This window comes from Toxoplasma gondii, chromosome IX, assembly GCF_000006565.2.
Source record: "Toxoplasma gondii ME49 chromosome IX, whole genome shotgun sequence".
Lineage (NCBI taxonomy): Eukaryota > Apicomplexa > Conoidasida > Eucoccidiorida > Sarcocystidae > Toxoplasma > Toxoplasma gondii.
The window spans coordinates 4,356,808-4,377,545 of record NC_031477.1 but is presented as its reverse complement, the minus strand read 5'-3'; the positions used below and the strand labels follow the sequence as shown (position 1 = coordinate 4,377,545).

General features: G+C 50.8%; 2 protein-coding genes across 2 annotated transcripts; one reads left to right on the top strand and one right to left on the bottom strand.

Moving 5' to 3' along the window:
* The first annotated feature begins 1,997 nt into the window (after positions 1 to 1,997).
* TGME49_291820 (RNA helicase (UPF2 interacting domain) protein) lies at positions 1,998 to 11,384 on the top strand. The gene is made up of 5 exons (XM_002368483.2): positions 1,998 to 3,591; positions 4,433 to 4,532; positions 4,876 to 5,099; positions 5,731 to 8,942; positions 9,568 to 11,384. The coding sequence occupies exons 1-5, from the start codon at positions 2,556 to 2,558 to the stop codon at positions 9,613 to 9,615; spliced, it is 4,620 nt and encodes a 1,539-aa protein (XP_002368524.2). The 5' UTR covers positions 1,998 to 2,555; the 3' UTR covers positions 9,616 to 11,384.
* Positions 11,385 to 12,832: 1,448 nt separating this feature from the next.
* On the bottom strand, positions 12,833 to 17,266 carry TGME49_291810 (thioredoxin domain-containing protein). The gene is made up of 7 exons (XM_002368482.2): positions 16,577 to 17,266; positions 16,004 to 16,091; positions 15,425 to 15,501; positions 15,035 to 15,139; positions 14,699 to 14,796; positions 13,839 to 14,034; positions 12,833 to 13,456 (listed from the first exon to the last, which is right to left on the bottom strand). Exons 1-7 carry the CDS (start codon positions 16,622 to 16,624, stop codon positions 13,412 to 13,414), a joined length of 657 nt encoding a protein of 218 aa, XP_002368523.1. The 5' UTR covers positions 16,625 to 17,266; the 3' UTR covers positions 12,833 to 13,411.
* Between the last annotated feature and the right edge of the window lie 3,472 nt (positions 17,267 to 20,738).

Below are 20,738 nucleotides of genomic sequence, written 5' to 3'. Positions count from 1 at the left end.
CGAAAATCTGATATGGCTTTTAAGACAGCTGACAGAGGCAACTGCAGAGACAAGAAGATTTTGAGAGGCAGGAGGGAGTTGTCAACGTCGCCTCTTGGACGGCGAAGACGCCACGAGTTTCGGAGCCTGTCCTGCGCATGCAGGAGATAGGGTGAAGCAGTGGCAAGCCGGGCAATATGCGTGGGTGTTTTATTGAGCAAGAAAGCCGCCGCACTGATATACTGAAAAGGCTTTACGGAGACTTTCTACCTAGTTTGAGAAGGACGTGCACTCCGGGAGAAAGCGACTAACAACGTCGTTCAAGAGTCAGCCATTCAGTCTTGAGGTTCCTTATTTTTGAACGAATACCCATGAAATCATCTATCAGCTCGGATCGTTGAGAGGGGAAGCACATGCCTTGTCGACCTGATGATCATGTCGCCTAGTCCCATTCTCTGTTGATCGTTGCGAACTCCAAGAGGGTGCCTCCGGGTTTCCCGGCATTTTTTTTATTTAGAAACCGGACATACGAACGTATACGGCATTCACGCCCTTGAGTTTTTCCCACGGCATTGCCAAGACCTTTTTATCATTATGAATGCCCTTAAGAAAAATTTCCACTGCGAAGCGCAGTGTGCCTTTATGTAAATTAATTACAAGGAGGCAACTACGCTTTGTTCACGTCTTGTTACCGGACCAGAACATCTGCAGTCCAGATAGTACCACTTTTCCCTATTGTGTAGGGTGCAGAAATGATGCGTCCCTTCCTCCTTACAGATACGCCCGAGTGTTACGTTCTGGTCACGGATTACAGACACGAATGGTACGCCACGGCGACTGGGACTTCCTTACAGCTGTATCTCGGGGTCTGACTGACTGATGTGTTTCTAATTGCTTCGTAAAAAGGTGCTAATTAAGCGCGTGGGCCGTAGCAAGAAAAACAAGTTGTCAAACGCGCTATCGACTACTGAACGGAGAGCATATTTCAACTGAAACAGTGTATCTCTTGTTACGAATGATACGCATGAAGTCCAGCAACTTTCTGTCTACTCTCCAATGAAGGCAGCAGATACTCCACAAGGGAACGGTTCTGTCAACGCTTTAGTCTTGACCGCCGCCAGGTGGACTTGCAGCGCATGGATGACCCGCATTCTAGAAGATCCAATGATGTGTAGACGCTGTCTGTGTTCTGACGTAGCGACCGTTCCGCAATAAGTACTGCCTAACAGCAACCGACACGTCTGCTGCAAATGCACAGCGGACAATCGCCGGAAGGACTCCAGACCTTTCCACGGAGAAGTGTGAAATAATTCGTACATCGTACAAGGGGGATTTTTTCTCCGTGAACTCGTCAGCAAAAACGGGAACCAAGGTGCTATGCGTGTCCCTCCTGGGCTGCCACTTCTTGGATAAAGACTTTCAGTGAGAATTTTAAGAGCCTAAAATTGTGCAGGCGTTTCATTTCCTCGGAATCGGAGGGGAGGGGCAGATATAGTTGCTGTTCCAGTGGTGACCGCCGAATTTGAACAGACAAGGGCAGCCGAGGCAAGGCGAACTGATCTGAACAAGAACCAAATTTGCTCTGTGTAGCTCCTGAGCGCTCTCAAACTTGCACGCGGAAGGAAACTAACTGAAGAAGGATGAAGAAAACACGTGTTAGAACAAACACAGCTGACGCACTCCGCATATTCGTTCAAAACTTAAACTAGCCGCTCGCGTCAGGACTCGATGATCGACTTTTTCTCCAGACAACCCGCCCCTCAATGAATCTGTAACACAACATTGCGTGTTCCGTTATCCTTATGATCAATTCAAAAGAGAAAATGGACTGTCAAACAAGTAACAAACGGGCAGGAGCTGTTCTGGACGGGTTGGTGAAACTGGCAGTTTGCGTGGCCGCGGCCCGCGCATGCAACGGGTCTCACCTTGGCATCGATGAGTGGCCATGAGACAAATTGGAGTGACTTCTCGATAACAAATGGTAATTTACTGTGCTTATTTCTTACTTGTCTTCGACTCTTTAAGCAAAAACGAACAAAAGACTTTCATCTCTGAACCCTAATATTGTAGCCGGCAACCCGGGTGTGCCCACTGTCTGCGCCGTGAAAGGTGTGGTTGAATCAAGGCAAGTAGGAATGAAGAAGACTACATTTCGTAATAAGGAAGATGGTTTGTCGATTCGCTCCACATTTACGTTTCCTGAATGTTCTTCATGGTGGCACAAATGGAATAGAGGCGGGAGCTTCTCTGACTAGAGACAAGCCACAGCTTTTCCTTCAGTCTCCATGTCGTTCACTCCATGTTGGTAGAGAACTGGCTTCTTTGCGCATGTTGTTTTGCGGGTGGTGCCAACTCTTTCCAACCCGACTTCGCTTTCTCACTCAACTTTCTACGTCATTTTTTCGGGACAACTAGTGGTCGACAGGGGCATCTTTTGACTCGGTTCACTCCCTCTGGACTTTCCTCGCAACCCTGAGGCCCTCTAGCTGCCACCTCTGTTTTGCGGCGTTCAATACTGGACGGAATTTCCCGCACGAACCCTTTGTGGAGTCGTATGCCAATACTTCCCATCGGGCATGTCTGCATTCTGCGCTCTAAGAGTGAAAACGTTTTCCCGATACGAGAGCTGTGGTGTCTACTCGCTTCGTTTTCTTTGGGCACATCTTGCATGCAAGTGCCGCTTGTCCCCTTTCCTGGTACTCCTTTTGCCCAGTTTGCAGGTGTCCGAGTTTCTGTTTGTCTGTTTTTGTCGCCAGCCGAAGGCATTGTCGGAGTGTGGCTTGAGGGAAGAAACGCAAAGGGTGCCTTTCCTCTCTGCCAATTTGACGGCTTCTTTGGTTGTCAACATGGCGTCACCAAATAGCTTCGATATTTCGGACTTCATTTTCGATGCAGCGGATCTCAATTTTACCCCAAACGGTGGAGCGGTGTCGACTGTTCCGGGAGTGGACGTTGACGAGGATTTTTCTTCGCCGTTACCTCCGAGCGGCCCCACCGCACGCCTAGATTCTTATCCCCCGTCCAGCGGGAGGAACACCTCTGATGAAGCCTACCAGCAAGCAGACGCTTCAACTGCCAGTCCGCAGAGATGTCCTCTTCCGAGTGGCGGCGTTTCAGGAGATGGAGCGGTAGAAGACCTGCAGGAGAAACTCGATCGTCTTCACCTGGCTCCCGAGGAAGACTGGTCGAATTTACACTCTGGCCCGGGTCCCTCCGGAAGCGTCGATGCCTCCGTCGCCACGTTAAGCTCGCTTGCCGAACGCCAAGAAACAGTGGGCCGTTCTGGTTCCGGGGAGGTGCCAGAAAGTCACAGAAAGTGCGCTCAGGATGGCACCCCGAATGGCGTGCACGCCGGTGACGCGGGAGAACCCAGAGAGGAACTGAAAGAGGACCATGGCCGTGGCGGAAAGGCCACGAAGGAAATTCCGGAACACGCCTGCAGCTACTGCGGTGCTAGCTCTCCAGACTGTGTCTTGAAATGCTGCTGCTGCAACAAATACTTCTGCAACAGCCCCTGCAGCGCCAGTGGAAGCAGCATGGGTTCCCACATCATCTTCCACTTGGTCAAAAGCCGACACAGAGAAGTCATGCTTCATCCCGAGGGACCGCTCGGTACGTCTACCTCTCTCTGCATCGACTGCGCGCACGAACGTGTCATCCCTCTGTTCATGTAAAACTCATCTACGGCTTCGCAAAGGGTGCCCAATACTCGTGGTGGCTACGTCTAACTGCCGACGTGCTCTGGCACCCATACTCGAATGGAGGATCCGTAGTGGTTTAAGTGAAGCGGCGTTGAGAGTCGTTCCTGCATACCAGGCATAGAAAACGTGAAGTGGCGTTCCTGTAAAAGAGATAAAAAGGGGGGGTACTTCTATAATACGTGTAGACCCCTTTCCTGAAAAAGCCAAGTTTCTCTAGGCGCAACTCGCAAGCGACTGTGCACGCTCGTCTTGCTGGAACTCCCCCGGGGGAGGAGTGAGTGGAACTCACGACGGCGTTTCAACGGCAACCATTGATCATTACATGGCTCAAAAGAGAAACTCTAGTGTAAGGCGGTGCTCGCAAGAGATATGACATATGCGCGTCTTCCCCTTGTGCTCGACTGACGCATGCTGTTACTCCAAGCTATCAGCGTCGGAGCGCCTGCGTTTGTTCGGTGTGGCGTAGAAAGAATGACGACGCATTCTGATTCAGCGAAGAGTTTACCGTCTGGAGCCTATCGCTGTAAAGGAGACTCAATGGCAGCTAGACGTGCTTCTTGCAGGTGTATTACCTTGTCTCAGGTGCCGACGTCCATTGGTCTTTCGTCTTTCACATAATACATGCCACGAGTTGCCGCTTGGGATTACGCCATCTCTTCCCCTTTTAAGAACTAGTGATGGGGAGCTAGAGAATGCTTGTTCTGCGGTTGTATCTCTCCTAAGAAGGATGTTTTTGCCCTTCTCGTACGCAGGTGACTGCACGCTCGAATGTTTCCAGTGCGGAAGTCGCAATGTTTTCCTTCTCGGCCTTATCCCTGCGGAACAAGAAGGTGTTGTCGTCCTCATATGCCGGTGAGCGACAGTGGCGAGTTATCTATTTGTACCCTCAATGCAAATCGTGGCACTTCAAGTCCCATCTCTCTACATATTGAACGCGGTTGACTACACTTGTTCCGTTACCTCTTCGTTGGTCACAGTCGTCCTGGTCCGCTTCCTCATCACAAACTGAGCAGTAGTATCGAGCAGTGGAAATGTTTTGCATAGGCTGGAACTGTGCAGAGAGAACGGCGTTGAAGTGGAGATCTCTGATGCAGGAATGCGGTCTGCTTTTCCTTAGGCAAATGTGCAAATGCAAGAATGCTGTGAAGGGTCCTCTTCATATCGCGAGTATCTCTCTTTTTGTGATTGCCGTCAGGGAGCCCTGTCTGTCGAGCGGTGCTCTGAAGCAGAGCGGATGGGACCTCACGCAGTGGCAGCCGTTGATTGAAGGCAAATCGTTTCTTCCCTGGCTTGTCCGATCAACGCTGACGGCAGAGGAACAACGCGATTGCCATGTTGTCACCACGCAGCAACTTCAGCGACTGGAGGAACTTTGGCAAAAGAATCCTCAAGCGACTCTCGAGGAGCTCAGCCAAACCAGTAAGGCGAGGACTGGAAAAAAATCGAGGGAACTCTGGCAGATGCATCTCGCGAATCCAGTCGTGATGGCTCGTTCTCTTGATAGTCCACACTCGCACTGGAGCATGACTTTTTCAAGGATCCACCGTGACCGGTGGACTGGTATTGAAGTATCGGGTTGTGATAGTTCGACAAACCAAAAGTCGCTTGTAAGGATATTGACCCATTTAGGTAGGGTAGACACCTATTACACGTGCGTTGCCGGTTGTCCGACGGGTCGGTTCCTCGAAGGCGGTGAGAAGAGGTTCCCTCTTGACCGCCTGAATCTTCCTTCTGCATGAGTCCTTGCATTTTCTGCGTGTTTCCCTTTAAGAAGCGTTCCGTAGCTTTTCTGGGAACACACACACATGCAGAGCATGAGATGGACACTCCGCATACGTCCTTTTTGTGACCAAAACACTGTGTGGGGCACATGCATGCGTAGTCCGCCAATGTACAAACACATCGTAAGTGCCTGTCCATATTTTTCCATCGACGTTACTTGGAGTTCTGTTTTACTTTCGTCCCTACACCCCTGCACAAATTACATATTGTAGGCGCGGCTCCGATGCACATATCCGTCACCCTTCCTTCGTTTTTGGTTTGTATGCAGAGGAAGAGGCGCCTCTTCCGTGCGTGAAACTGGTGTACGAGGACGGCTTCGACTACCAGCGAACATTCGCGCCTCTCGTGCAAGCTGAAGCGGATTTCGACAAGCAAATAAAGGACGGCCAGAAGCTCGTGAGAGTCAAACTGCGGTGGGAACAAGGCCTGAACCGGCGGCGCCTTGCGTACTTCATGTACTCCCGAGACGAAGGGTGCAACGTTCGCGTGGCAGCTGGGGACGAAGTGAAAATATCGACGGTGCTGCCCAAGTCTGTTTTGTCCGGTGCCTCTTCCTCGGCCCCTGCAAGCAGCGGGGGGTCTCACGGGTCGGGGTGTACGTACAGCAACGAGGCGACGAGCTCGAACGGCGTGGGGAGCGGCGGAACCGCGGGACTTGAAGGAGATGGGAATTTTGTGCAGTGGAGTTGCACTGGCAGCATAACGCGCTTCTCTGAAGACAGCGAAGAAGTCATTGTGGAAGTCAAGAAGCCGCCAAATGCTAAGGGAGCCTGGGACAGCCCGGTGCCGCTTCTCTACACCATCGAATTCGTCTGGAAAAGCACTTCGTTTGAGCGCATGCAGGCGGCTCTGCGCCAGCTCGCAGTGGATGAAATCAGCGTGAGCAGTTACCTGTACCACACGCTGATGGGGAAGCAGATGGAGCACCAGATCATCCAGACTCCGATGCCGTTGCAGATCTCAGCTCCCAACCTCGCTCCGTTGAATCCGAGTCAAATGCTGGCCATTCGCTACGCCCTGCAGCACCCGCTCTCGCTCATTCAAGGACCGCCGGGGACGGGGAAAACGTTGACTTGCAGCACACTCGTCTACCAGATGGTGAAGCTGAGTGAGGTTGGTTCTCACATCCACCCCCGCTGTGCAGGCCGCGTCAACAAGGAGGGCGGCCAGGTGCTCGTTGTCGCTCCCAGTAACGTAGCCGTGGACCAGCTGGCCGAAAGAATCAATCGCACAGGTCTCAAAGTCATTCGCATGTACTCAAAGTCGCGCGAAGGCGCTTCCTCTTCCCTCACTTCTTTCTGCGTGGAAAACCTGGCGCTCCACAAAAAGGTTCTCGAGCTCAAGACCGGGAGCAGCGACGAGATGGCCAAATACATCCAACTCAAAGAGCAGACCGGCGAGCTCGCAGCTGCGGATGAGCGGCGGCTGCGGCTGTTGATTTCTCGGGCAGAAATGGAGATTCTCCAAACTGCCGATGTCATTTGTACAACTTGCGTAGGCGCGGGGGACAATCGCCTGCAGGGTTTTCGCTTCCGCCAGGTCGTCATCGACGAGGCCGCGCAAGCGACGGAGCCTGAGTGTCTGATCCCGATCGTCCTGGGGGCCAAACAAGTGGTGTTGATAGGGGACCACTGCCAGCTGGGGCCCGTTGTGTTGAGCAAGAAGGCCGCGGCTGCGGGCTTGGCGACGTCTCTCTTTTCGCGGCTCCTGGCCCTCGGCCACCGGCCTCTTCGACTCAAGGTTCAGTATCGCATGCATCCCGCTCTGTCGTTCTTCCCATCCTATTTCTTCTACGAGGGTGAGCTTCAGAACGGCGTCACCATGACGGAACGCACCTACTTTCACCAGGGGCCTGGCGACCACCGGTTCCCCTGGCCAAACGAGGAGCGACCGATGTTTTTCTACCACTCGACTGCGTCGGAAGAAATTAGCGGATCGGGGACATCGTACGTGAACCGGGTCGAGGCGAGCAACATCGAAAAGATCGTCACGTTCCTCCTCAAATGCGGTTTGAAAGCCTCTCAGATCGGCGTCATCACGCCGTACGACGGACAGCGGGCTCACATTTCGTCACTCTTTCAGCGCCAGACAACCCTTGGGCAAGCGGCGTTCGCCGACCTCGAAGTCGCATCCGTCGACGCATTCCAGGGTCGAGAAAAAGACTTCATTCTCCTGTCGTGCGTCCGGTCCAACAGCAACACGGGGATTGGCTTTTTGGCGGACTCGCGGCGGTTGAATGTGGCTATGACACGAGCAAAGTACGGACTCATCATTTGTGGCAATGCCACTGTCCTCGCAAACTACATGCCCCGGGTTGCCCGGCCGCCAGGGGCTCCGGCAGCTCCGCCCCCAGGGAGTGGCACCACGGGACTGCCCGGGAACGCTCTCGGCCCCTGTGGAGTGCAGGTAGGTCCGGGGGCTTCCACGCTTTCGGGCACGCCGTGTGTACCGGAGCCTCCCATCTGGCGTTTGTTGATTCACCACTACCTCAAGTACGACTTGGTTGTTGATGGGCCTTTGAGCAATCTGAAGCCGTCGAAAATCCGCATTACCCTTCCGCCCCTGACCCCTTTCGGGGCGCTCACGGCGGCGGGCGCCTCGAAGGGCGGAAGAGGAGGTGCCGGCGCTACAAAGGGGAAACTCGGCAAGATCAAGGCAGCTTCGAGACACATTGCGCCGGAGGAGCTCCAAGACTACGACCGGCACGCGACAACTTCTGGATATCTGCAAACTGTTCCCTCTTCTGGCGGCCTCAGCGCTGGACAGCCCAACGCAGGGCCGCCTCCTGCTTCGACCTACATTCCAAATGGCGCCGGCGGCTACTATTCTGCGCCACCTCTGTACCCATGTGCGGCTTTCGCTGCGCTTTTGGGTGCAGATCGGGGCTTCCAGTCTCAGTCCCCCATGCCGTCGTCGTCTTTGATGGCTGCTCACGCCGCCTCAGGCACGGCGTTCTACTACCCTTCGGGCCAAGGCGGCGCGCTGGCTGCAGCCGCGGTTTCGGGCGCAGATCATCAGACACTGCGGGCTCCAGCGGCTTACTTCTCCGGACGTGATGCGGAGGCGGGGGGTTTCTCTGGAGGCAGTCAAGGCGCAAGCGCCGCTTGCGCTAGTTCGAGTTTCAGAGATTCAGGAGCCGGGCTCGGCCAGTCAGGGGCGGGAGCTTCCAAAAGCAACACCCGGCCAGGTGAAGGGCCGCATGGTGCGGTCGACGTGATTTCACGTGCCATCGCCGGCGGAGGAGCCTTTGCTTCGCGACCATTTCCCACGGAGACAGCTGACGCAGGAACGGCGACTCCCGGTGCCGGGAAGCGCGGCGGTCCAAAGTCCTCAGACAGAGACGCCCGAAATGAGACGAGAGGGTTGGGAGAGAGTTTAGGTCCAGCGAACGCATCTGGAGCTTCGGACCCAGACTTTGTAGGCCGCGACTCCGGCTGCGCATCGAGACCTAACCGAGCCGCGACAGTCGTGTCGGAACAGGTGAGAGGATGAATCGTGGATGCAAAGCAGATATCGACCACTTTCGTGGTTGAATCGCGCGGATAAGGGGTGAACATGGCAAGGAACAAATACACACGTTCACAGGTGCACGACTTTTTCTCGCTTTGTCCCGCTGAAATGGGTAGTTACTGACGCGCGTGAAGGCCAGGGCGATTTCCTGAAGTCCACATTTTGGGCGACGTGACCAGTGCCAGGTTCGCACAGAAAAGTCACTTCACGACCAACTAACAAGTGAAAGCTTGCCTCAAGTTTTGCGCACAAATGTAAGATCGTCTGTTTCGTCGCAGTTCTGAAAGAGGGTTGCTCCTTAGACGTTGATGAGCCAACATGAACGTTTCGCTCTCACTGCGGACGAATATCGATGATGAAACTAAGATTGGAGGCAGCTGTATCTGGCAGAGCGCGCCTTCCGGTGCACCGAGAGAAAGCTTCCACGACTATTGGGAGATCGGTGACAGTACACAGGCAACAAAGGCTGCCTGCAAAACATTAAGAAAGACAATGTCAGACTGAACCTTCCCACCAGTGTAGGCATGCTCTCATGTGTTTCTGTTGTGTGCGTGTGTATGTGTGTGCGTTGCTGTTTTTTTTCTGTGCTTTTCAGCTTGATGACGATTCTTTCACATTTATAGGGAGTCAAGTTGGATTTTAATTTGGGGTGTCTGTAATAATCTTTCACCACGATTCGTTACCCCTGCTGAGACCACGCATACATGACTTCTGTTCAGCCGAGGCGTCACACCCTTCGAGACAGCAAAGGGTGCCTGACATGGACCAGGGAAATCCTGACGTGATACAGAAATATCATTAGTGTGCTATTTTAAACAGTGGCACTTTTTTACCCCAATTTCGATGTTTAGGGGACCGTCGGTTAAGTCACCCGGAAGTATGAATCCGACAAGTCTGCCTGCGCAATTAACAGGCCTCGCTTGTGGCACACTGCCGCATCGAAGGTATTACGTTGGCAGCATTCGAAGCCACTTGGAGTCCGTGAAGAAAGGCAGAACTGATCAAGTGCCAGCTCGAAACACCTGACAATGCGAGCAGCAATGCATGCAAAGATTTCTTTTTCGCAATTGATGATTTGATCGTGTTATTCATAGAATTCAAAATGAACGAGCAAGGCTTCCAGATGGGCAGCCGGACCAGGCACCTCCCGAGGAGACCCGGGGACGTCGGAACGCCAAAATGAGTGTGTGTGCTCGAGAGTGCCACCGACAAATACCAACCTTGCCGTTGGACTTCATTGGCAACGCCTTGCCGTATTCCGATATCTTGATTGCCAGACAGCACCCCACAACGTGCAGACAAAGAAGGGCAGCACTTCACACATTCATCCTCTTGACAGGGAGGCTGCGAAATGAGATACGAGCAGGTATCTCGAGGATATCCGGTGTCAGGCGACGTGCACGTATCAACCGGATAGGCGTGCCGGAGGGTCGAAAGATGATCCGGAATGTGACCGTCCAGTTGCGTCTTTTGAGCGGCTACGCATGGAGTTTTTCCTCGTGTGCAACATTATGGCAGGATCAGTTGTATAGGCCGAAGCAGTGCCAACGTCGGACAAGAACAGCGCATGGGTGAGTCGGAGGGTATGCCGGCTTCCTGGGTTTTGCATTTTCGTTGATGGCGTGTTATCTCTACAAACACATGCGGTTGGGGGTAGACTGTAAATTGCCTCCGCGTGGGCCCTTCACATCGCGGCGCTTCTCAGCGTGTCTGACTCTTTTTGCTCCTCATCTTTTTCCAGGGGGCTGGAAGGATTTAGACTTTCACGGGGAACCTAAAATTAGCATGTTTTGTTGGCGTTGAGCTGCGGGGTGTAACGAAGTTCGCAGGGACACGAATGAAATGCCTCGTGCAATTCCTGGAGCGGAGCGATCAGGGGTAGAAGACGCTAGTTTGTGTCGAGACACGCACCCATGTACCGTTTAACAGATACGGAACTGCAGCAGCTAAATGGTGTGCTTCGTAATCAACTTTTACATTGATTTTCTAGATGACTGGTTGTCGAAAGTCGCTAGTGAGTAGCACAGTTGGACGTCCGAGAATTCCATAATGGTTGGTCCGGTCAGCTAGATCAGGCCTCATCAATCAATGGTGACAACGCGAGTGAGCATAAACATGTTTTAAGAAGTACACAGACGTTGAAGCTGTGTTATGCGTCACTTTTTTGAAGTCTGAGGATGACAAGCCCCCGTTTGTTAAGCAAATTTCTTTTCCAGTTGTTTTCTTGAAGACAAGAGGGATGCTCGATCGGGGGTTCTCGCTGTGGGAGTTCACGATGTTCTGTTCTTCGAGATCGGATACGTGATAGGCGACTTCCACGAGACGGTGAATGTGGTAAATCGACCAGTGACATGAGCGTCAGCGACGAAAACTTACAGAAGGCCTCCAAACTGCTTACTCAGAAGTGGTGACCCGGAATGTCACGCAAGGTGTGAAAGCCTTTCTTCAACGGGGACTGCAAAAGCCCGACATTATAAAAGAACTGATGATGGCTGAGCGTTTTATGCGTACTGAGTTCTTCCGCCAAGCCGAAGACTTAATTTTGTACCTGCTTTGTTCATAGCGGACCGAAGCATCTCATTTCTTCGGCTGAAAGGTGGAGAAGTGGCACGACCTGGCTGGGATAGCTCAGGGCCTTTCTAGCTTTTCTTCTGTCATAGCACCACAGTTACTCCGAACTAACCACGTGTTTGGACACCTTTCAAGAGAGGGGACCAGGTGAGACATCGCGGTATCAAAGCTTGAAAAATAGGATACGCCGGTCCAGTCCACGGCAGTTTCTGCACTTTGTGCTGTACCGACTGGCTGTTTTTCCCTTCAAAGCTGAAAATAGACAGATGTATACTGTCCAAATCAGTTAAATTCCCCCCGTGTGTATCCTTGTCGCTGCATGAGCCTATTCAGGACGTACACATGTTTGAGGCAGCCGTTTTCGTCAGCGTGACGTTTGAACAACGTATGCTCCGGCGTCAAGCGTACAGATACTACTGGTGCTCAGTGAGCAAGACTGCTATAGCCGTTATTAAAATTCAACCTTGACTCCAGCGGAAACCGAAAGCTACAGAAGACGGTACGTTTCACAGATAGAGTGCAATAATGCTATTGTTGCTGTGGAGCGGGAGTTGTACATGGTGCTCTAACTGATGATACCAAGGAGGAAACAGTTCCCGCGTCACCCTGGTACCGGGCACCGAACGGTCGTAACCGTGGCGTCCGCAGCTGGATGTGATGCTTCTGCGGAATTATCGGCTGACTTTGTTGTCAAGTAGCCTTATCTGGTTGAATGAGTCTCCCCACCTGAACGTGCGGAAGACTCTTGGGGGCAGCGTTTTCGCTGCTCCAAACTTACAGCGTTTGGGGATAGACTTTGAGTTAATTTTGAAAGCAAGAACAGCTATCATTCAGTCTACAAGGAAGCTTAAATTAAATCCAGACCGGGGGTGCGTAGGGAGGCTGCGCAGGCGGAGATGGCTTTCGGATTACTAGAGTAAGTGACGAATGTATCTCTTTAGCGCTCCGTAATATGGTGCGACTACCACTTTGGAATGAACACAACCGTGGGTCTGCAGGCTGCATGGTTTTGTTGTATTTGCTGATGTAGGAGTCTTGGAACCTCCACTCGAAACTCAGTCGAACATACTGCATGCCTCAGCGTACCCCAAAAAAGATATTCAGCATCTTTCGCCCCTGGAAGTACATTCTACCCGAGGTGTTGAATTTATGTTTTTGCTTGTACTCGCGGAACCACGCATCGCCTTGAGGAGAGCAACCTTGGCCGCCATACCAGGCTTGCCGGGATCGCTCGTCTCAACTAAGGAGAACCTCGATTAACTGTTCACATTTCCTAGGCGTCAGCGGCTCCGAATACAGGAGGTCAAAGCGGATGCACATCTGTAACGGGCGGCGTGAGGGAGTTTCCTTTGTTTTGTTCAGATGTGCGTTTTGTTACCACGAAATTTAGTTTCTGCGAAACTTTAACCTCTCGCTTGTACGAAAATGGGAAGAGAATAAGCTTTCTACATTTCCGCTCTTTCTGTGAGATGTCGAATAAAATCTGCGCGCTTTGAACATCGTATACTGTTCCCAAGCGTGCCGCGTGCACTCCTCCGCAGGCCATTATTCACGGTTTCTGCAGGCGGCACTAGAGAGCTCGGCGATTGACAAGCATATTATTGCATAACACCGTACACAGCAAAAACGCTTCATACACTGCTGCGAGCCTCAGCATACTCGAGCACATGAGTATAACCACCTTCCTGGACAGACGAACGCAAACTCATCCGTGTCGAGAGGTACCAGTGAAAAGCACACGTTCCATTCGACGTATACGAGCCCAGCCGGTGGCCGGTCCAGAGGGAAACGGTGCACCAGGATGTGCACTGCACGTGGTATGTAGTTAAAATCTCCAAGGAAATCTGTCAAGCAAAGCGTTGCGTCCGTCAATTGTTGTCCGACTCGTCATCTGACTCGTCGCTGATGTTGTCCTGTCCCGTGATAACAAAAAAACCGCAAAAGGGGCGACATGAATGGACGCCCGCGACACATTAACAGCCTGTCATGGGAGGAAACAGCACGCTTTTAAATTAATACCAAAAAAGAGAAGGGGATACACACGTTTGTTCGCTTCATCTTTATGACGCAAATCCTACGGAGCCTCGTTGCACTGACAATAACTGTACGAAAATATTACGTAAGCCGGCAACTTAGTCACTCCGTGTGTCCAGCGGATACCCACGGCATAATCACATTTGTCCGTTTGCCGGTGAAAAAACATTTTCCATCGTGGTCTGGAGCACCTATTCGATATCTCCACATATGAAAAGACAGAAAGTGGGTCTTCATCAGAGACACATTCTCTTGACTTACTCCAAGGCACCTCTCGACAACCTTGTACTTGAGAAGGAGACGCTCCAGCTTGGCTCTTCGAAAATCATCCACACCACCTAATTCCGTAAAGCCGACTATCGTGTGCACTGCGATTCCGTCTTTGAACAAAACAACTGACGGCAGGCACCGGATGTGGAGCTTTTGCGAGAAAAACGGTGCCTTTTCTGCATTGATTCTGTAGCGCAAACAGAAACGTTGATACGTCCCGGCTGAAAGCTTGGTGAAAAAAGTGTTGCATGCTCACGTTCCTCCATTCCAGTGTAATAAGCTTGTAGACAACCGCCCGTAGGCCACTGGGACAATATTATATGGTTAATGGCGTTACTTGAGACATGCGCTCCCCGAGATGGTTAAGCGGTGCCCCCTCGTAACAGATGTTTCTAGCGTCATTGTTGCTCGGTTGGTATACAGATATAGATCGGGACTGGGTAGCATATACTACATATCGGACTACTGGATTAAATCTTGGATGTCTTTGTTTGTTGTATTCAGGTTCTGCTGTGCCTTTCATGCCCCCCCATGTTAGGTGCATTGAGTAAAATGGTATCCAGCGTATAGTTGAAAAAACCAACACTTGTATACAAGATGCACAACATCATGGCCACTTGCCAGTCATATCGATCCGCCGCTACTGAAATCAGAATATGTCAGTGTTTCTCATCAGTACGGACATTTCTGCACACACTGACATCTGGGCTGTATTCTACTTACCCATACACGCCAGTTCCACGGCACGCTCCTGCAGTATCTGACCGCATGACTCTGGAATTTCATGACTGCAATCACACGTGAAAAATGTAGCCTGGACAAAACGTTCGGAAATCCAGAAGTACACTCACTTCATAAAACGCGTTTCCAGATGAAGAAGTGCAAGTTCGGTCAGATGCTTGTCCATGACTTTGCACCTGTCAAAGGTAGGACTGAAGAAGTGGCAGATCTGGACAGAAAACACCAACATGAAAAGCAGCAAAAGGAGATCGGCAACAACTTGAGACACTTTGGGTGGTGTCAGCAACGCAATGCAGCACACTGTGCTCTATCGAGAACGACAGACTGAGAGAGGTAAGGAACACCTGGAGTGAGAACCGAAATCCCGCACAAAGAACAAAGGTACGGAACTGCCAGCTCCAACCGAGCTGGACGACGCGTTGTTTTGACTCTATTCAAACACTCACCGCAAGTTTCGACTTGGTCACAGCTGGAAGGAATTCTTCTTCTACGATTTCTTCGTACTTTCCATGGCCCTGTTGCCGGTATAAATCCTGCTTGTTTCGCGCTTCCTGAACGGACGTATGTAGCTCGCAAATCGAGGAATCAGTTCGGTGACAAAATCCCGCGGAAACAACTTCCTGAATTCGACACTGCCAAGAGGAATGTGGCCATTGACAATGCCACCCTGCTCGAACCTAAGACACCCACACCACCGCCTGCGTACGTACACTCGCATGATGATGCTGAGTCACCTCAATTGTTTCCCCATTACTTAGAGATTTCTGCGGACTGCAGATTCCGCGCTGTTCCCACTCGAAATGTTCTGTCCTGTGGATGTAATACGGTTGCCATACCTTGATTTGTTGCATTCTTTTCTCGCGCCAGTGCGAAATGTCAATGAGACCATCACCTCCTCCTTCTGCTTCTTCGTCTGCAGGCACGCAGTCAACCGACTCGTGCTCCAAATCAGCACAGCTGACATCCCTTTCAACAAGGAACCACCTTACACCGCCTCTTCATCAACAACGGGTTCGCTGTGTTCTCCTCACGTTAACAACAGAGGAGCACACGGAAATACGTTATGCGCAGCTTAAGACGCACAGCAGGAAAGAGCAGCGAAAAACATGTGAAAATCCGCCGCGCCTCACTTATCAAGTAAGCCCAAGAGCCGACACAGAAATCGCATGCTTGATGTCAGCAACGGAAACAAGAACTGAGACAAACGTGAATGTACATACCATTTTAAACCTGTAGTGAGCATTCAACTGGAAGCGTCCCCTCATTTACAAGGCCGAGGGGACAGAACGGATTCGAACTGTTGCGCCGTCGTTACATCCGCATGTACAGTTCAGTACCTTTCGTTCTGTCCATATCAGTCGAAGTGCATATATATACTACGGTGCAGACACACAAATACGGGAGTGGGGACCCACTGGCTTCATGCTGTGCTTCTTCCTCAGGCTTCTGGTCTTGACAGCGAGCCTCGTATGCGGCCTTGAGCTTGTCCTGAGCCACTTTCTCCTGAGGAGCACGTTTGAGCCACAGACCACGCGGGACAAAAGCTGAGTAGGAAATATTTTGTAATGCAGCGCAGACGGACGCTAACACTCACGATGAAACACGGAAGAAGGGCGGCACAAAGAGAGCACGGTTCATTCTGTGTTTCTCTTACGCGAATAACGCTTTTTGTACGGTGATAACCTCAAGAAAAACGCACGTCCACCTGCCACATGGCTGGGGACGTAATATACGTATAGGATACCTGCTAAACACCGGTTCCGGTGAGGAAGGGCGCAGCGGTCTCTTGATAACACATCTCGGTGCCTCGCCAATAACATAAACCTTCAGTAAAAACAAATCCGACGAAACGGAAGCTTATAGGGTCCTGAACTATTGAGACTCTCGAATGATACCATATACGCGCTGGACAGAGACAGACATCAACAGCGGGATGCACCGACAGACGAGGAGTGTGGAGAAAGGCGTGCAGAAAGTTCTCGCCTCACGAGGACAATATTGGTGGCGATATTGCCAAGCTTTTCCGCTGTCGCCATGACTATGACTTCGTGGCAGTGGTTCTGAATCGTTGCTGGAGAAAGAGGCCGTAGAATCTAGGAGACCCTTGTGACCCCAGTTGCTGTTCTCAAGGAGGGAAAGACGCCGCTTCTCGAATCGATCGCACGGCGGCTTTTAAGGAGGACCGGTGTCTGAGGAGCCAAACTGACAATCTCGTTGAAACTTATTTTTCACAGCAGTAACTCAGCACGATACATTTCAGTTCGGTGTCGACCTGTGAGCAGAACGTGCGCACGCATAAAACTGGACAATTTAGAAGAAATACGAGAGGACCGACGCCGTTTTCGTCCGTACAGCGCCGAACGATGCTCGTAACAGAGAGAGCCCCCGCTTCTCCGTTTCCGGACATCGAATTAAGCAAAAACTCCTTTATTTCAACGTCCCATACGAAGTGGCTACACGTCTACTCTTCCGCCTTGATGACAGCCGCACAGGCAAAAAGGGCAAGCCGACCGATGGAAATAACTCCGCTGAAGTTCTGCGACGTGATTTGACACTGCGATTGTATCGAAAACGAAGGCAGCCATGCGGTACCCACGACACGCAAAGTTTCAACGGAAGAAAAGACAATACAGTTCACTCGGTCCGAAATGCAAGACAACGGTTGCAAGAGCTTGTTCAAGGGAAAGCGTTGTGTGTCTTTTCGTTACATGCGAAGGAGGGTGATTCACGCATGCGATAATCCTCCCGACGTATTTAGCGCTCAGCATGTACAGGTGCAGGACACACGTCTGTTTTTCTTTTGCTATTTAGACGGGCGCTGATACTCATTATTCCGGCACAGGAAAAAAGGGAGATATACCTTTTCTTTTCGTTTGAACCGTTTCTGTAACGGGAGACACGGTCCTGCTTCGACAAGACTGTCGCAGTTTCAGCGTGCTCACGGGAGCATACCGCTGCAGCACATGCGTGGAAGCATCCAGCAAGTGTAGATTCGAGGCCACACAGCCTAGCATTTTTGCGGAGACTGCCAAATCGGACTTCTTCTGTCAAAAAAGCAGCCATTAAGCGCTGTAATTTACCCCTTAACTTGTAAGGTGAACACCGCCACGTTTGCTGGTGTGCAATCTATCAGGAAAACCCATGAGCACATGGAGTGAAGATGGGAAAACACAGCCACATGTGTCCGTCTAGATAGATGTGTTCCTGAAGTATATAAAAATATCCCTCAAATACTTTGCGGTTCACTCCGACTTGCTGTCAGAATTCATTTTGAAAACCGCGGTGAACAAGGAAATTAATGGCCATGCATTGAAGTCGCAGTTTTCAACGACAAAACCTCCCCTGAAAACGAGCACTGATGAAGAGGGTTTGCTTTTCGACAGTCTATAGCGGTGCCCCATCAGACAACGCTGACAGAATCTGTAGGTGAAATCGAGGGTGGCGAAGACGCGTGAAAGGAGAGGGATACACTATGGTAGGTGGGAAACGTAGGAACAAGATCGTGTGCTGCGCGTAACTGAGTTCTCCAGAGTGGAAAATGCTGTTGACCGCAGGGAACATAAATCATCTCAAGCTCAGCTCACAAATCCAGGCCTCCCCCCTGCGCTGTTTTCTTCATACAATTGATGTTCCCTAAGAGTGGTTTCAGAACGGTGATGTTGTCTCTAATGGTCGTGCCAAATGATCCCCATGCTAACTCTCAAAGCGGTGTTTCCCGGAGAGCACTTTGGACCAGGCTTACGTACTTGGCCCTGTGATAACATGTGTAGTATTCAGACTGCGACTCTGTGTGGACTAGAACTCGACTGCTGTGACAGAAAGGCAGAAGGTCGAAAGTGAGCGTGACTCCGCCTTCGTCCGTTGTATTCGAGACCTGGTACCCCATCACCATGTCACCCGGAAGAACGCCGCATCATTGGAATTTTAAAAAAACAGGTTACTTGCGGGTAGGTGCGTTAGAGGCACACACCAGTGGCATCGAATAAGGAAATAGAGGTTTCCTCGGTCTTGCAAAGTTTTTAAATGCACCTTAAGAGGCGCTACGAGAAATGTAGACTGAGTACGTTTCTGAGAAAGATGTATGCGGACTGTTTTTCCAAGGTGATTGATAACTTGCCACAAAGAGCACTTTTTCCTAGCTAGGGAACAGGAGTTCAACTAGATGACACTGAGAAATCCGAAAAACGAAAATTAGATATGGTTCTCAGCGGCACGTCGTAAAGTGCACCTAGTTGCCCTCTGTCGCAGCGTACGTGATCTTCAGCTCCGCCTGTTGTACCTCTTCTTTTCCATCTAAAAGAGTGATTGCAACTGTTTTCCCTCCCGGACTCTCCACCTGCAAACGTCCACACCGTGCAACACATCATTCCCATTTGTATCGTTCAGGGAAACAACAGTCGATGTAGATGCATGAGCTCTGATAAAAGAACATCTCTTTCGCACAAGTATGGTTTTTGTCTCAAACACCACAGTTGAGAGAGATGACACTAGGTACGAATTATTTGAGCGCAACCATCTGATACAACACTTCTGTCCAAAATAATTAAAACAACGCTGGCAGGAAGAGCATACGATAGTACACGGTGATGCTGCTCCAGCAGGTAGATAGATTCTCAATGTTTACGCGCAGCCACTTCCTTCTACAGTATATATTAATGTTCATTGACTATGGACCTGAGAGAAAACGAGTCGCGAGCTTTTTACAAGAAACAGGTTTCTCTGTAACTTTTTTCAGGGCGGGTCTCGCAAACAAAAGTGTCTGTTGGTTTGACATGTCCCGCCAGGCATTTCCAAAACAATCCAAATCGATACGCATAGGACAGGTGTTCGAAAAAAATAACTGGCCCTCTGAGAGTCCGTAGAAGATTCCATGATGAATTCCAAATATAACTACTGTATGAAGCGAAAAATACAGCATTGATGGGGTTGGACACTGGCGGAATCAATCTAGAACGGAACACTGTTTTTACCAGCATATTCACGAATGACTCTATCCCTCTTTCCTCGCTGAAGAGTTACCCACCGGTAATAACTTGATAGGGAGTTTGAATTCTTCTCTAGGAGCAACTGTCACAGACGAGGCCTTTGTCGTTGCAATACTCGTGTCTGATATCGATACTGAAAACGTCTGCAAGAATGATTCCCATTGAAGAACATCTGCAGCAGTTTTATTATGTTTGTACCAGCAGCCTAGTTTACTCTCCTTTGGGTGGGGCTGACCAAAGGTATAAAATGACGAAAACTTCAGCTGCTGGGCTTCCAGAATAGGGGTTTCAATTTTGTTGGAGAGACGACGGTCTCGACACTCATGGGACAGAGTACACACACAAGTCTTTTCACTCATAGATTCACTTTCGCATCTCCAAATAGCGAGTTTCCGAGGAACTAGTTGGAAAGGCGCGAAAGAAGGCACCTCGTTAATAGATAATGACGAAGCGTACCTTTTCTAGATCGCTATTGTTCTTAAAAGGAATCTTTTGGGTTTTAGACGATCCGACTTTGCAAGCGACTTTGTACGTCTGTGATTTGTTCAGTTTGCCTCTGGTGGGTTCACCGCTGTTTTCTGCGCCCGAGCTTATAGGCCTCGCTGCCGCTTCGTGGTACTCGATTGGTCTATTTGTCGTTTCATTCTTATCCTCATCCGCAGTGTCTCGTTTCTTCTTTTTTTCCCTTCTCTCCTTCTTCGACAGCTCGTCTGACTTATCAGTTTTGTCTAACGTGTCGCTCCTCTGAGATCGATCGCCCTTTCCTTTGTGGCTGTCTTTGTTACTATCTTGCGCCCTCTCCGGCTGTCTCTCCTTGCTGGTGTTTTTGCTTTTTCTGCTTCCGCCGGTTCGGTCGCTCTGCGAAGAATTATCGGAACGGTCAGACTGCTTGCCACCACCACCACCTCTGGATCCGTCGCTGTGCTCAAGGGTACGGCCTCGCCGGGCTGAGGATGGAATACTTGATCCTACCGAACCCTGAAGAATTGCAGAAGAAGAGCGGACATCAGAATGATTTTCGAATCGATGAGAAACTCCTAAGCCCTAGGACACTGTGAACGACACCGATTCCCGAACACGCAAGCCAGTCCCCTGTGCAAGAAACCACGCAAAGGAACTGAGTCTCGATGCCCAGTCGTTAGAGTGTCTGTTTTAACTCATAATG